The 12,039-nt window shown below is 42.4% G+C and overlaps 2 protein-coding genes across 2 annotated transcripts in view; both read left to right on the forward strand.

The window, feature by feature from the left end:
• LOC102210954 (MLLT6, PHD finger containing) overlaps nucleotides 1–6,309 on the forward strand; it is a 30,777-nt gene extending 24,468 nt beyond the window's left edge. Inside the window, exons 19-20 of the mRNA XM_005746030.1 lie at nucleotides 1,921–2,136; nucleotides 3,396–6,309. Of these exons, the coding sequence (XP_005746087.1) occupies nucleotides 1,921–2,136; nucleotides 3,396–3,431 (252 nt within the window). The 3' untranslated portion in view covers nucleotides 3,432–6,309. The remainder of the gene's footprint in view (nucleotides 1–1,920; nucleotides 2,137–3,395) is intronic.
• Nucleotides 6,310–8,015: 1,706 nt separating this feature from the next.
• On the forward strand, nucleotides 8,016–11,415 carry LOC102211245 (CDGSH iron-sulfur domain-containing protein 3, mitochondrial). Its single transcript, XM_005746031.1, has 3 exons — nucleotides 8,016–8,238; nucleotides 9,887–10,003; nucleotides 10,764–11,415. The coding sequence occupies exons 1-3, from the start codon at nucleotides 8,146–8,148 to the stop codon at nucleotides 10,950–10,952; spliced, it is 399 nt and encodes a 132-aa protein (XP_005746088.1). The 5' UTR covers nucleotides 8,016–8,145; the 3' UTR covers nucleotides 10,953–11,415.
• The last annotated feature ends 624 nt before the right edge of the window (nucleotides 11,416–12,039 follow it).

Below are 12,039 nucleotides of genomic sequence, written 5' to 3' on the forward strand. Positions count from 1 at the left end.
TGAACCACAGATTTCTTGGATGGTCTGTTTGTACGTATAAGCACATAGTAAGATATATTATTTGCCTGATTATTGCAGCTTCATCCAATTGCATCAATTTGTCAGTCAAAGCAGCCATTCCCCTAAAGATGCAAACTTTATGCTTAAATAAAAACTTGCATGCTGTAAAGTCGGTCATACTTACTTGGGAGTGTAAGCTGAAATCAAGTGGCCATTAGAGGAACTGCAGTTTTTCCAGTGTTTGCTGCTGGGTTCGACTCATTAATAAACACTTTCATTAGCTCACTGAACCATCACAGCGATAAAATCTGTGCTGCAAAAGCTTTTAACCGAGGGCTTAAATTGATTTAGGATCAGAAAAGGAACAGAATATTTTCTCGCTCACGCCTCAGAAACGGAGCAGCTCTCTGATGTTCGGTCGTGACGGGAACACCGAGCAAATCAGGGCTATTTGAATAAGCGCTAACATCAGGGGCAATCTCACGCGTTATTTTTAGACTCATTCAGAAATCAGACTCGCCTCCTGTTCAGTAAAAACTAACTTTTTACAAAGAATTTATTACTGTCTGTAACTCAGGAACTTGCTGTAACACACTTTGAAGTTGGGAGATTAATACTGTGATATTAACCATTAGCAAGACCTCATATAGAGATACTAACCGACTCAATTATGTTAGTTAAGAAAGAGATTGTACCAACAATAATGTTTTGTGTCGAAGTGAACCAGCCGCCCTTATTTGACATGCAAAGTGAGGAAAGCTTGGTGGGGTGCAAACCAGTCAGGCACTGTAAATATAGGAACCAGTGGGTTTCCTGTTTGACTGTAAACTATAAGTACTTTGATATAATAGACTAAAGACAGCGGGGAACTGGATACTTTCACTTTTCTGTTAAACGAGGCGACAGTGAAACAGAACGACTGAACATTTGTTTACAGTTTTTACGTCCAATTTTTAAAAAATAAAATAAAACACGTGCAGTTTGAAAATAAACGTACTTGTGAGAACTGCTCCAGGTTTCCCTGAGATAAGGTGTGTTATCAGTTATCAGTCTGTTACTAACGCCAATCCAGTAACAGCAGAGCGAGGCAGTGCACTCGCCTCTGTAGCTGTTTGTCCTTCTGGCAGGAACCCTGTAAAAATCACTCGCTGCCACTCCTGTCCCCGGGTGCTCTCCACTGCTCTTAAGTTAGCTTAGACTACTTGACCCTGAATTCGACAAGCGCAGGTGCATCCTCACCCAGACACCTGAGCTGGACTCTTCCAGACATGCCTCAGCATTTCACTTCTTCTAAGTGTCGAGGTGCTCTGTTCTGCTATTTTTGATGGAAGCTGCTTTAAAGAACCCAGAGCAGATGAGGGTGCCAGGAAACCTGACAGAGGAGTGCTGCTCAGTTATGGTAGCGTGATTGTTCAAAGTACGATTGTTTTATACAAATATCCCCAAACTTAAACAGAAACTGGCATTTCCTGGAAATCCTTGAATGCAGTTCAAAGGAAAAACACTTGTGAGGCTCTCCTCTACAAGGCCTAAAAGCATGTAACTCAAGGGTGATGAAGGCCAGATGGCTCAAACAGGAAAGGGAGTAACAGCGGAGGTCATTGAGGAGAAGATGCAAAACCCCATCAAAGATCACAGACACGCAGTGGCTCCAGGGACAGTTTTCATTGTTTTTAACAGTCAGTTTGAACATAGAGACGCTCTTTGTCCACGCTGTCATTCCCAGCAGGAGCTACATGACCGGCAAATACACACAGGTGAACAAGAGTAGCATTATGTCCAACACTGCCCCCTGGTGACGGTCTGCCGCTTCTGCTCGGCGTTTACAGACTCCCAGCACTGTCAGCTCCCACACAAACCCCCATCAGCGCCTTTTCTCTGCTCGTCCCTTAAAGCCGCTCTCCTCTCATCCTCCTCCAGGAGCAGCAGGCCTTGGTGTGCCAGATGTTGCAGCAGCAGCAGCGTCAGCGGGAGCTGCAGCGCCTCACGCTGACAGGAGCTCTCACCTCCACCCCCAACTCACCCATGATTGCCCAGTCACCCAACCTGCTGTCCTCAGCTACAGCCTCCCCCCTGCAGGGAGGCCAAGGAGGCGGGCTCTTCGGGCTGCAGGAGAACACGCTTCACAAACCCGGAGTGAGTAATACTCGTGATTGTCCTCCTGAAAAACTCCAGGAACCAAGAAACTCAGCAGCTCACTTCCAAGAGTTTTTATCAATCATTGACAAGAGAGTAGATAAAAGTTAATGACATGAAGTAGTGCCATATAAACACATGGGCAGAAGAGGAGAAACACTCAGTGCATCGTGGGAAAGTCCTCCAGCAGCCTTAGCGTATTGTAGCATATCTAAGGGAAGGTTCAGGGTCACCTGATGCAGCTCTAATGATCTGCTTTATCAAAAAGGTTCAAGCCTGGTCTTAAAAGTAGACAGGGTGCCTGTCTCCTAAATCCAAACTGGGAGCTGTGTCTGTGTAGGTTCTCAGTCATCCAGGTAATTTACGGAGCAGAACTTGAAGAAGTCCAGTCGCTTTCCTTTTCAAGCTTCATAGGAAACTGGTAGCTGGTTCCTCAGAAGAGTCCCTGAAAGCTGAAGGCTCTACCTCAGATCCTCCTTTTAGAAAGAGCTACACGTAAGCTGCAGTCTGAGGGCAAAGTGCTCTGTTGGGGTGATACGATACCACGAGGTCTTTAAGATAAGATGGAGCCGTTTAGATCCAGCTCTGGAGCTAATGAAGAGAAGCTGAAATCTAAAATGTTCCACCCACCTCGGTAACACGTCCCACAAGTCCTTAAAATCCGCTTAAAATCCATGCGAATATTTTATGTCTTTACAAATATTTGTCCTATTCCTACATTCACACTCATAAATTTTCTGCATTTATATCGAAGCTCGATTTTTCATATGTAAATGGTAAATATGTGAATAAAAAGATCTGACCAATCAAAGCACTCCATTTAGCAGTGCAGCTCAAAACGTGCACTGGTGCTGTATATACTTTACTACGTGTGGTTAAATAGTACAGTTTAACACACAGCTCCATGCTGCTCCGGTCAGTCGGCTCTCTGAAATCATTTCTCTGCCTCCTCAGACGTGATCCCAACTCTGCCAACGAGAGCTCGAACTGACCCGCTGACATCATGAAATACATATGAAAGCGGCCGTGATACACATTCAGCTCCTGGATCAAACCACGAAACCTCATACAGACTTTTCAGTGTGCGAAGGCGCTTACGCAACAAGCTCGCATCTGAAAAACTCTGAATTTCATGTAGCTACGCGCTCGGGGTGTAGTGGCCTCAAGTCCACATTTATTTCGCCCATATCTGGACATCCTGTTATACTTCAGATGAAGGTGAAGATGTGCTGGAAACCCTCTGCTCTCTGTGTTTTCAGGCTACTGGAGAGAAAGGTGGAGACAAGAATGGCTGATGTTTCTCCACAACACGCGAGCAGCTCCGATGAAAACATCAGGCATGACGTGCCGCCTTGAAGAGGTCAAATTTCCAGGACTTTCTCCTTCTCTGTCGTCTTTATCTTAAGCCCTCTTTTATGAATGTACAACAGGATGGACTTTAATGTCAAGGTGAAGTTTTTCGTGTTTTGAAATTCTTGATATCAGAGGTTCTTCTCATAGGGTTTTTTTGTGTGTAGGCAGCTTTCAGAGAGCATGAATACAGTGGTCTCTTCTTAAATTGCACTAATTTGTTAGCTAGACCAATGGGGCTGCTGATGAAGGCAGAGTTCATGAACCGAAGGTCTGAGTCTCTCTTCTCTGACCTCCCAAGCACTGACTGTTCATGAATTCCCTCCAGAGTTTCCATTCAGTGCGTCAGCGAGGAAAAAAAGCAAGAAAAAAAAAAAGCGCGGACTTCTGCCACTTCCTGCAACCTCAACTGTCTTCCTCGATATTGTGTCTTCCCTTTGTGTTCACCCCACTCAATTTCATCCAGATCTTCTATATGTGAAGCCTCTCACAGGCACTTATTATGTAAAGGATCAACATACAATCATTTTTGATGTGTGGTTAGTGGCATTTCGACATTAAGCTAGTTATTACCTCAGACTTTGTATTTTTCATTGTTGACTTTTGTGCAGACTCATTACCACAATAGCCTTCACTGGATATAAAATGCCCACCAAAAAGATATCTTGGTGTTTGCTCTAAGGTATTAACTCATGTAAATGTAAAAATGACACAGCACCTGCGTGTCCAGAAAGCCGCCATCGTCTGCGGGCGAGCGCCGGGTTTTGTTCCAGACCACCACCAGAGTTTCTCAAGACTTTTATATCCTTCTAGTTGCTGTCGAGATTAAGCGGACGAAACCAAACATTTGGAAATTGTAAGTAAGAAATTAATCGTTTTTTCCTAAACAAGTGTGCACTTTGCATGTTAGTAGCTAACAGAGCAAATTAGCCATCAACACAGTACCTTCTAAAGGATGCTCGGTACTTCATAGGTCGCTAGGGACTAACAGGTTTTTGATTTTTCTGAGTATTTTGCACTCCTGTCCTGAAGTGTCAGTCTTTTACTGTCAGACATAGATATTCCTTTCATGTCCACCAACTAGCTGTTCTTTTAGCAATACTGGATAGATAATGCCTTAATGATGTTAGATTTACAGAGGAAACCACGAGCCCAAAGGCTCACTCTCTTCTCGTCTTTCTTTGATAACGTGTTTTTTTTATTGCGGGTACACGGAGGGTCACGTTGTCCGACGAAAGCACTCTTCCTAAGCCCATTTATATACTTTTGATAGCTGACTGATAATTTCAACAGTGGAAAAACGTGTGAAGCGTATAGTGGTGACTAAAGTGTCAAAGCATTTTCTATTGTGAGTTTTGTGTTGGAATGTTTTTGAGTTGTTTGTGCTTCAGAGACCTGAGAAAAAGGACTTGTAGAGAATCTGCACAGCAGTTTGAGCCGCTCGTAATGAAAGTGCTGCAGAAACAGAATCGATGTAGGAAACAGGGAGGCTGCAGGGCGACCGGGGGCAGCTGTGGCATTTTGGGTTTTTTACATTTGCTTTCACAACTCACAAAATAGTTGCATCAAAAACATGACATATGTTGCAGTTTCAATTAAAACTGCACCAGTTTATCGTCTGTGGTGCAGACGAGCAGAAACTAGACGTTTGATATGTTTTTTGAGAAGACTTTTAAAACTTCATCTTCTAGCTTTCCTTCCTTCTGTGTCAAAATGATGCTCTAATGTAGCATGACTGAACGATCTGCGTTTCCTCTTTCTGCGCAGCATTAAAATAGACAAAAGGCAACAATTTGGACACGAGCTCCTCAATCCTGCCGGCGTGTCGTCGCCCTAGCTTTCTGATTGGATACATTAGCGTTGGGTGTTACAGGTGTCCCTGGTCTCCCCTAATAAGCTTTTCCTTCCACTTTATGAAGCGACACCTCCGCTTAGCTCAGTTTTACTAACAAAGGCTCGTCACCATTTCACCTTTTTCGCCCTCAAATGAAGGGATTATTTAATTTCCTCCTTCCTTCATTTGTCACTCTGTTTGGAGTCTTGAACATGAACTCCCATACATGTGATATCTATTTTGATTTGATTTGATTTTATGTTGTTAGCAGCTCATGTAGACATCAGAAGCTTCACGCAGCTCAATGGTTGGTGATAAATACTGTAGCAATGACAGAAGGAGAATGTTGACAAAGACATGAGCCAACGTGACTCCTGCTGGGAGGTCTGCAATTTACCAAGTATGACCAGCGCGACCACACGATCGCCTGCAGAGCGGCGCGAGGGATTTCTGAAACAGTTTCTTTCTCATGTTGCACTGGGGCGCTCTGGCCCAATTGTAAAATGTTTTTTTTGTTTGTTTGTTTGTTTGTTTTTTTGAGATCCGAGTTGTATACTTTAATATGTTTGTGTAAAAACACATTCATTCTTTTAAGCTTTGAAGTTTGGGTAAAGATAATTCATGTTATGAATGTCGTACTGTGTATCTTTTATGTATTGCAACATTTAAGCACCTGGCTCCGAGTGACGTCTGATGGACGGCAAAGTTAACTATCGGGATATGAATTGCATGAAATGCAGTGATGTCTCTCAAATGTATCGCTAAATACCAAGTAATAGCTATGCATAATTTTAAATGCATTGTTCCCTGAAGAGAAAAAAAAAGGAAATGAAATGAGCACTGAATTTAAAAGGACAAGCACGTTGTCATTGTACAGTGTATTTGTTTGAGAGAATCGATTGAAGCAAATTTGACGATATTCAGATTAAAATCCCTGTAAAGTATTTTGATATTTTTGTGTGTAAAATTAAAAGGACAGATTAAGACAACTTTTTTTTGTCAATAAATGTATTTTACTGAGTTCTTTGACATTTTCTCTTGGATGTCGAGTGATTTAACTGTGGGTGTATTTTACTCACCGTAAAGGAATCGACTTCAGGTAAAGTGAACACATTGACTTTACACCACTATGAGAAATACAGAAAGTGAAGAAAAATGTTTTCTATCTTACGTGCTGTAAAGTTTATGAAAAGTTCACCTTTTTTGGAGGTTTATTAGAAATGAACTGATTTATTCATGTTAAAATGGGAAGACAATTAAAATGACTTTCAAGACGTGCTTTAAAGGATTTTAGGGTTTCTGCGAGCCTCATGTCCTCAGTTCGATGAGTCCTGATGGCAAAATTAGACTAAGCTTGCAGTCAGAAGGGCCCTGCATGAGGATCTAAGGATGTGGGTTTGACTCTTAAGGGGTCAGCAGTCCTGGTATGAAGTTTGGGGTTACACCCAGTTGGCCATTTGATTAATACCAGTGGTAAAATGAGGGCCCAGGTTTATGTGGTGTCATCTGTTGAACCAGTAAGACTCCAAGCTGTTGCTTTCTGAACCAGTCGTGATGTCCAGCATCACTGAGACTCTACCGGACCTCACGGGAAGGTTTGTTTATCGTCGGCGTTGTGAAAGGACACCGAGTCTGTAAAGTTTTACCAGAAAAGCAAACAAGAAATAAAAAGGGATCGGAAATCGAACCTTGCGTGGTTTCATCAGCACCACGTGATTTTAGGCTCCAATTTAATGACGTTTACGTTGTTCAAAAATATTGAATTTTTTTTCACCTGAGGCAACGTTTGGAAAGTAAGTCTGGTGACCTCTGCGTGGCTTTTAAAACTTTTTTATTTTATTTATTTATTACTCTTAGTCTGAAAATGTTTCCCCTTTCATTGGGTCTATGTGAGGATTCATCCTTTATTAATCTCATAATACGCATCATATTTATAGGGAGAACATACACACCAACATAAGCACTGCATCAGCTATTATCAGACCGTGAAAACAATTATATAAAGTTATTATTTCATTTTGACATACTGAATAACCTTTTTTATATCTGTTTAATAAGGCAAGCTTTAGACTTCATAAGGGTCATGTAACATAATGGTTTGTGAACGTTAATAAAATATTTACTAATACTGACTTATTGCTTTAAGTTGAGGAAAGCCCATCAGGATGTGGGGGTCACTAAACATGAGTGATCCAAGTCTGTGTTAGCTTACTACTTACGTGCTTACTTTTTCTATTTTTTCTGCCCATAGATAAACGAAAATATAAATTATGGTTATATGATTGATGTCCCCACATTAAAAACACGTTTTTAATGAAAATTATTTAAGTGCAGAAAAAATCCCTGAAATGTATATATTTTAAAAGAACAAAAAACAAATTTACTCTCATTAATGTGGAATCTTGTTTTCACTTGGAAATAAAAAGCTTTTGATGTCATCTTCACATATGTGATTTCTTCACTAGTTTAAGTCATTCATCTGTGTTCTTTTAAAAAAATGCGCTAGTGGACTTCCACGCATTCAGGGTTGATATCTGAGTAATGAAGCAGTCAGTCATTCAGTAACGACTGGTGTGTACATTATTATTTATTGCAGCTATGAGCGATATAACGATGGATGCAGCGCGTGGGAGGAAGTTGAGGAGGAGGAGCGGTGAGACAGGGGGCGTGTCCTCATCGCGGGGAGGCTTTTACAGCCCAATCAGCTTGCATTGTCAGCCATATTGTAACTTTTACTGAAGTCTGTTCAAGTTTTGTGGACCAGCTGTGCGCGGATTTCCTCTACAGGAGCATCAGGAGCTGGAGTACAAGCGGCCCGCAGCAGCATGAACACATCCCGGTTTGTAGTCGCCATGCGCAGAGGAGGTGCGCAGACCTTCCGACGACCTCAGCTCCTCCTGGCTGCTTATTCTCCCACAGTGAGTCTGCCTGCCGAGTGTTCGTGTTAATTATTGTGTTATCAGCTGTTCGTGTTGCTCTCGTTGCTGCTGCGGCCGTATTTAAAGAATGCTGAGTCACGGTGGGACATCCACGGAGCAGACTGCCGACATTTCCCGATTTCTTTCTTTTTTTTCTGTGCAAACAAACAACCTGACGCGCCCTCCTTCAGTCACCTTTAGCCCCGATGCTCTGTGAGAGTCAACCTGCAGGTACAGCACGTGAGGGCTTGGTCCCCCTCACGTGCACGCACTGGAGTTATAAAATATCAGGATGGACGCGGAGCAGTCGTTCCCTTCTCGACGTCTTAGTGTTTCGCATTTTTGTCACACTTAAAGTTTCAGATCAAACACATTTTAATATTAGTCAAAGATAACGAGAGTAAAAACAAAATGCACTTATTAAATGAGGATTTCTTCCAAACTCACCTGCCCTGTGTAAAGGAGTAACCGCCCCCTAAATTGGCCCACCAATCTTTGCTGAATTGATTTAATTCAGACACTTTTGGGGGTTTCCAGCATGAGATGATCTAGGATAACCTTAATCAGATATATGGCCAGACTTTGACTAGACCACCCAGAGGTGGACCTGCTGGTGTGGTTTTTGGATGGTTGTCCTGCTTCATTCATTCTCCTTCAGGATTTCCTGGTAGAGAGCAGAATTCATGCTTCCAGCAGCCACAGCGAGTCGTCCTGGAACAGCAGAGCATCCCCAGACCTTCACACTTCCACCACCGTGTTTGACTGTTGGTTTGATGTTCTTCTAATGGGGCAATTGTGGCTCGAGTTCGCCTTGTAATCGGAAGGTTGCCGGTTCGAGCCCCGGCTTGGACAGTCTCGGTCGTTGTGTCCTTGGGCAAGACACTTCACCCGTTGCCTACTGATGGTGGCGCCAGTGTCCGTCAGGTTTCTGTCAGTGCGCCCCAGGGTGGCTGTGGCTACAATGTAGCTGCCATCACCAGTGTGTGAATGTGTGGATGACTGGTTCTGTAAAGCGCTTTGGGGTCCTTAGGGACTAGTAAAGCGCTATACAAATACAGGCCATTTACCATTTCTAATGAAATGCTATATATCCCAGATGTCACAGGACCCATCTTTTAGAGGACTTCAGAGGAACTGCAGTTTGTGACAGTCTGGGTTGGCTTCATTTTTCAGCTCCAGAGGTTAAAAAACTTAAACTATAATCAGAAAGCACTAATCTGACTTCCCAGTCCCACTTCCTCTTTTTCTTTGTGGGGTGGGGGTGGGGTTAAGCTTGAGTGTAAAAATGTACACCCACTTATTCAAAGTTTTTACATTATTATTCATTTGTTTGAGTTTTTTTTATCCAGTGGAACCAAAACAGTGACATCACAGCGATTACAGTGTAATGTTGTGATGTAAGCAAAACAAGTTTAACATACGTTTTTAATTTGTGTTCTCAAAGTAAACCTGAAGGAGTTTGTGTGATTGCGAATGCCTCGGGTCATGTGAGGCAGCACTCCATCACTCTGATTGTTATTCAAACAGCCCTCTGAGAGCCTGGAGTTGTGTTTTTGGCTTAGACCACACAGGATGTGTCACTGCAGGATGTTGTGGTATCCATTAGTGTGGACGATAAGTTAAGTTTGTGTCTCACTTTGTGCCCCAGGTTCAGTGCTGTCTGGAGTCGACCCAGGCAGTTCCTGCCGCCCGGCTTCCCTACAGGGTGAAGCTGTCTGCTGGAAAACACTACGCCTGGTGCGCTTGTGGCCACAGCAAGAAGCAGGTGAGGCTCAGGTTTCAGAGACACTTGGGGCTGGAGGGTCATCTGGGGTAAAAGCTAACGCAGCTCATCAATCACGTAAAGTTTCGCCTCATTTACTCCTGTTTACGTTCCCACCCGTCTGAAAGCCACGCTTTAAGAAGCACCGTGCTGGTTGAGACCAACTGGTGCTTGATGAGGTCCCAGTAACATAAAGGAAACTGGATTAACTCTAATCCATCGTCGGTGTCTGGGCTTTGTGCTTTCATTTCAGTGTGTCCAGGAAAATAAAGAAAAGACCCTCTGGTTTACACGTGATCCTTTCCTTTATGATAAACACCTGACTGATGTTTAAACGGCATGAAAAACCTAACCATGCACAGATGTGATCACTTCGATTTATCTGGGTTGAATTTGGCCCATCTCTCGGGCACCTCTGGACCCCTCAGTGGAGGACCATGTGACCTCTAACCTCACAGAGAGCAAAAATGTCAACTTTTACTTAAAACTGACCTCAGTTCTGTATCAGGGATCATCACTGGTGATGAAGACTGCTCACCAGCGACAACCAATTTCAGTCCACAGTTTCAAAGTCCTAATGTGTCAGCTGAGGACCGACAGCAGGAGACCTTTCAGTCTGTCTTATTAGCAGCTTATAGCCGGGTTCATCCACAGTGATCGCTTACTGCCATACGTCTGCGGCACATGCGTCCTGTCATTTTTAGGCTAATAAAAGTAAGTTTCAAGTTTGTGTCTTCAACCCGCTTTTTTTCCTCTTCTTCAGCCTTTCTGCGACGGCACTCACACGAAAAAAGCTCCGAGTATCTCTCCTTTTCGCTTCACCCCCGAGAAAGACAGGACAGTCCTGCTGTGCGCCTGCAAGCAAACCAAAAACGCTCCGTACTGCGATGGCTCGCACCTCAAAGTCATCTACCAGGATGTAGTGAAGTATCTGAAAGGCATCTTCAAATGATGTCTTCTTACAGGAAATGATGCATCATAATAATGTTATCCAATAGTTTTATCAGGTTAAAAAAGTTGTCTTTTTTATATTAAAATCATGTAATGCTGCTTTGTTTGTTTTGGGTAAATCAGATGGAGTTTTTGTTGTTATAAACTGCTTTTGTATGTTAACCTTTCAGACAAGTATATATTCCATTAAAATGCTTAGTGGGAAAACTTTGTGTTAATGTCACAATGACATCACCTGAGGCAGCATTTCCAACACCTCCTGCGTGACTCCAGACCTCCTGAGTCGGCCCCTTAGAGGAGTTTCTACTAAAGTTTTGGTAACCTTTGAAAGTCTAGTGTGTTGGCTTTAAAATGTATTCTTGTATGCACATGATAAAAATTAATGAGTAGGCAGGAGAAGGTTAAACCATGTGCATTATGTGTTTTTGTAAATCTGCTTTTGGTGCAGTCCAAATAAAAATTACAAATGTTTTTCTTCTTTTTATGGAGACTTTTTTTCTTGTGTGAAGATCTTTAACTCCACTGAATTACTCATTGAACGGACCAATCACAATAGCCAATTTCATCAGTGCTGTATTCAGTTTATCCAGTGTGGTACTGAGTCACAGTCAGATTACTGCTTTTGTCCAGGGGTGGATCAAAAAGGGTGGCATGGGGTGGCTTGTGCCACCCTAAAATGATCTCTTGCCACCCATAGTGCCACCCTAGTTTTGCATATGACAGTGTTGTTTATTAACAGATAGCATTAACACTTTGAGCCTGGCTATTCTAAAACTGAATACATTGCATAGTGTTCCCCCCCACCATTAGCACCATAGCGCAAGCAATTTTAAAAATTTAACCATGTAACAATTAGATTTTTGTCTAACAAAAAACAGTGAAACTTAAGTTAGACTTGTGTGTGTAAATGTGGTGCAGCAATATATTTATAAATATATTTATTATAAAGGTTATACAGTACATAAAATCACGTTTTAAGTAACTGAAATGTTTAATCATGTGGGCTACAGAAAATAATTAAGACTATATTTATATGAAACGTGTATACTTACTGCATTTGGATCTGCATATGTGTTGTTTATTTTGGG

The sequence above is a fragment of the Pundamilia nyererei genome, unplaced genomic scaffold (genome assembly GCF_000239375.1).
Source record: "Pundamilia nyererei isolate P.nyererei 1_Seehausen unplaced genomic scaffold, PunNye1.0 scaffold00171, whole genome shotgun sequence".
Classification (NCBI taxonomy): domain Eukaryota; kingdom Metazoa; phylum Chordata; class Actinopteri; order Cichliformes; family Cichlidae; genus Pundamilia; species Pundamilia nyererei.